This window comes from Clupea harengus, chromosome 1, assembly GCF_900700415.2.
Source record: "Clupea harengus chromosome 1, Ch_v2.0.2, whole genome shotgun sequence".
In the NCBI taxonomy this organism is placed as follows: Eukaryota; Metazoa; Chordata; class Actinopteri; order Clupeiformes; family Clupeidae; genus Clupea; species Clupea harengus.
This window is the reverse complement of record NC_045152.1, coordinates 14,069,928-14,074,927: the sequence shown is the minus strand read 5'-3', so window position 1 is coordinate 14,074,927 and position 5,000 is coordinate 14,069,928. Positions and strand designations below refer to the sequence as shown.

General features: G+C 44.8%; 1 protein-coding gene across 3 annotated transcripts in view; it reads right to left on the bottom strand.

The window, feature by feature from the left end:
- The window catches only part of LOC105896463 (ras-related protein Rab-26), an 89,749-nt gene that overhangs the window by 42,133 nt on the left and 42,616 nt on the right, over positions 1 to 5,000 (bottom strand). For all 3 annotated transcript variants that reach the window (XM_031568333.2, XM_031568328.2, XM_031568323.2), the window contains exon 4: positions 2,817 to 2,883. In XM_031568333.2, the coding sequence (XP_031424193.1) occupies positions 2,817 to 2,883 (67 nt within the window). The remainder of the gene's footprint in view (positions 1 to 2,816; positions 2,884 to 5,000) is intronic.

Genomic DNA, 5,000 nt, shown 5'->3' with positions numbered 1-5,000 from the left:
TAGACACACACGTAGCTTAACACAGAAGCACACACTCCCATTCCCCCAAACACTCACTCCCTCAGTAACACTCACTCTCACTTACACACACACTCACACACCGGTCCCTGATATATCATATACAAACACCAAACACACACTCCCTCAGTAACACACACAGTCACACCTAAACACAACATCTCCCTCAGGCTCCTACACTTAAGTGTGTGTGACTCAGAGGCAGCGATACACGACCGACTACACCACACTCCTAACAGCTCTGACCTTCACACACACACACACACACACACACACACACACACACACACACTAGGGCTGGGCGGTATGACGGTATATACCGTGCAACGGTAGAAATGTGTCTACCGGGAGAGATTTGGCCATACCGTTTCAACCGCGGTATACTCTTATTTTGAAATCCAATCGATTTATTTTTAGATAATGACCTCCGAACTATACATCATCCCTCTTATTATACTCGCCAAAACGATATTCCTCCAAAAATACCTCTTTAACGATTTTGTTGCCGTTTTGTGATTTCTGCTGAGAATTTTTTTTTCTTCAGGCAAATAGAACTCTAAAGTTTCAGGTGTTGTCTAGCAACCCATTACTTCCCGTTACGTTGATATGAATGATATGAAAGATGGTCAGCGGTCATTACATTTTCGCAGCAGTGAAAATAAAGAAATTACAGACCTGCGAACGTTGGGGTGGCCCATTCAAATCAACGGAACTTTTTTGAACATTCTGAAGAGCCGTATAATACGATACCCGGGTACAATTTTTAGGACTGTCATGCCTACTTGTTGAGTAATCCTCGACTGTTAGGAAAGATTCAATATACTGAAAAATATGGACTGAAAAGTGTTTAGTGTAGGCATTTATTTGCAGATTCTGTTCCATTTTTCTCAATGATGGTCAAATATTAGTAGTTAAAGATGCACTATTTTGATAGTTTAGATTTCTTTTCAGTATTTCAAAGTGAATGAGCTGTGAGAGCACAAGAACAGTGAGTGTCTAGCAGCGATTATCATAGACATATACATGTATGTATGTCAACGGCGATTACGGCCAAACCAACGAGATTCTAAGTAACATGGAGACAAAACTTTTTTTGATCATAGATCGTAAACCCTTGAATATAAAAACGACTCAGTGAAATCGGTTGAGAAATATAAACGCTATAATGCTTTTTATCCAGAAAAACCGCAGCTCCATCATTTACTTGCGTCTGTTTACAGGCCAGTCATCACCTCGTCATCACGTTAGCACGTCGCAGCAACGGGCTGAGGCGGTCAATGCAGCGTCTATGTATATATGTCTATGTGTAATGGCCAACTTCTTAATTTTCTTGTTTTAATATGTGGCCATATAAAGAAAATATCTCATCATTATTGCGTTAACATATGGACACACATTGAAAAGAAAGTTTTAACACTTGCGTTATCTTCTGAAAGTACATTAAAGAACCACTGAAACATAAGCACTGGACTAAATGCCACAGAAAGATTATTTTTTTTTTTTTTTTTACATACTCTTTGCTTTCATTTTACTATTTAAAGATTCAATGGATACTGGCCACTATTGCTTAGGCCAATAGCCTATTGAGGCAGTATTGTTTCTGCACCTTAGTGTTCTTAAGGGTCAATAAATAAATGTCTGTGGACACATTTCGCCACCGCTAAAGTGTCCTCTTTTTCAAAAACCCAAATCTGGTCACCCTACGTATAATAAACCGTGATATATACCGTAACCGTGATATAAAATTACAAATACCGTGATAGAAGATTTTGGTCATATCGCCCACCCCTAACACACACACACACACACACACACACTCCTAACAGCTCTACACCACACTCCTAACAGCTCTGCCATACTACACCACACTCCTAACAGCTCACACACACACACACACACACTCCTAACAGCTCTGCCCGACACACACACACTCCTAACAGCTCTGACTACACCACACTCCTAACAGCTCTGCCCGTCACACACACACACACATACACACAGGCACACTCCTAACAGCTCTACACCACACTCCTAACAGCTCTGCCTATTTGCCCATCTGTGTGAAATCATCGGGTTTGGGCCAAAACAGAACCAGCAAACACCACACACTCACTCCTCACAGTTCACATGGATTCCCACACACACACACAAACACTCTCACTCACTGTTCACATGGATTCCCACACACACACAAACACTCTCACACTCTCACTCACTCACTCACTCACCCTCTCACTCACTCGATCACTCACACACTGTTCACATGGGAATGTCCTTAGCCTGGACAGAGAGAAAGAAAAAGAGAGAGAAGGATAGACGGAAATAGAGAGATGGGGTGGGTTGGGGGAGGAACGGAGAGAGGGTAAGAGGGAAAGAGGGAGAGCAAGGGAAAGAGAGTGAAGGATGGAGGGAAAGAGAGAGAGGAAGGGTGGGAGATACCGGAAGAAAGATGTAGGAACAGAGACAGAGATGGAGAAGCTTTTCATGCCCTAACTGGTGGATATTAGCATGACACACAAGCACACACACACACACACAAGCACATAAACAAGTGCACACACACACACAAACAGACACAGACACAGTGTGTGTGTGTATATGTGTATGTGTGTATGTGTGTGTGTGTGTGTGTGTGTGTGTGTGTGTGTGTGTGTGAGAGAGTGTGTGTGTGTGATATAGACAGAACTCACCATGAGCGTCTCGGTAGTAAGCATGTGTCACACTTCTGAATCGCTCCTGTGTGTGTGTGTGTGTGTGTGTGTGTGTGTGTGTGTGTGTGTGTGTGTGTGTGAACTCACCATGAGCGTCTCGGTAGTAAGCGTGTGTCACACTCCTGAATCGCTCCTGCCCTGCTGTATCCCAGATCTGGACGTAAAAAGAAACAGGGCGATTAGGGAACCACAGCAGAAACAGGGCGATTATATTACAGAAACACAGCAGGAAAGGGGAGATTAGATTACGGAACCACAGCAGGAAAGGGGAGATTAGATTACGGAACCACAGCAGGAAAGAGGCGATTAGATTCGAATCACAGGACAAACAGGGATGTGAGATTGGAGAATCACAAGAGAGACTGGGAGAATAGGGAACATGAAGAACATTACCCAAACCTCGTTCAGGTCTAGTCATTTGAGTGGACAAGAGAGAAATGAAATGCAATAGGGCAGTTCTCTATAGAACTAAACAGTAGGCAGTTTGTGAAGGAATTGTTGGAATTTTACCGGAATTGACTAGATTGACTGAATTGATGGAATCCTACCAATAATCCATTCTGTTTTGAGACACGAGAGGCCGATAGGAGAGGCCTTTGGGAGAGGCCTTTGGGAGAGGCCTTTGGGAGTGGCCTTTGGGAGAGGCCTTTGGGAGTGGCCTTTGGGAGAGGCCTTTGGGAGAGGCCTTTGGGAGAGGCCTTTGGGAGTGGCCTTTGGGAGAGGCCTTTGGGAGTGGCCTTTGGGAGTGGCCTTTGGGAGAGGCCTTTGTAATCTATGGGAGTGAGAGTTCCACAAACATCTGCATGTCTTCTTCAAGACAGAGAGTTCTGTTAAAGGTGCACTAGCTGTACTGTTACACCAGAGAGTTCTGTGTGAAGTAGCTGTACTGTTACACCAGAGAGTTCTCTTAAAGGTGCAGTAGCTGTACTGTTACACCAGAGAGTTATGTTAAAGGTGCAGTATGCAGTAGCTGTACTGTTACACCAGAGAGTTCTGTTAAAGGTGCAGTATGCAGTAGCTGTACTGTTACACCAGAGAGTTCTGTTAAAGGTGCACTAGCTGTACTGTTACAGAGTTCTGTTAAAGGTGAACTAGCTGTACTGTTACACCAGAGAGTTCTCTTAAAGGTGCAGTAGCTGAACTGTTACACCAGAGAGTTTTGTTAAAGGTGAGGTAGCTGAACTGTTACACCAGAGAGTTCTGTTAAAGGTGAACTAGCTGTACTGTTACACCAGGCCACAACAACGCTAATATGCTAATACTAAAGGTCAAGGGCTGGACACAAGGAGCACAACAACTGATATACTAACTATATACCAATATGTACATAGTTAAAGAAAAGCCATACAAATATAAAAGAAGTATAAAAATGCATTTCATTTTTAGATTTCTCAACGGCAATGTTTCAGTGATCTTTTCAACCCAGCAATGCTGTAAACTTCCCACCCAAGTGACCCCCCAGTTTAAACTCTCCCCCACAGTGACTCCCCAGTGTAACCCCCCCCCCAGTGACTCCCCAGTGTAACCCCCCCCCAGTGACTCCCCAGTGTAACTCCCCCCCGCCCCCCGATCTTCTCCCCCCTGATCTTCTCCTCTCAGAGACACTATTCAGCAGACTGAAGTGCTGACTGCAAGTGAAGAGCAGGTGATTACCTGAGCACACTGGTCCTCCCCCACACACTCTGACTGCAGGCAGGCAGGCGCTCGTTAAGCTGACAGAGGCCCCTGTGTGTGGGCCGACACCCCAGAGCTCGTTAGCGACACCCCAGCCCTCAGATCACGCTCAGGCAAGAGGGGGGCGCTGCCACCTGCCTAATTATACGCCACTCAGCCATGTCACAGCAGCATGCTAACGAGCCGCAGAACTATGCTGATGACGCAGGATTCTACAGGGTTCTACATTCTATATCAGAACTATGCTGATGACGCAGGATTCTACAGGGTTCTACATTCTATATCATAACTATGCTGATGACGCAGGATTCTACAGGGTTCTACATTCCACCAGCCAAACACTGGAGAATGAGAGCATAATGAGGGTGAATTGTCATGCACTTTAGAACTGGAATGATACATTCTAACAGGCTTCAGAGCGATCCATATGACACAACAACTCTGATAGGCTCTAGAGCCACACTCATCACACTAGACACCTCACAGGTCTCAGAACAGTAACTCGAGCAGACAGAGGAAGATTCCTAATGACAGGAGAACTGTAACAGACTTCAGAACCCCTCTAATGATAAGACCAGTCACCAAGGCCAAGTCAAC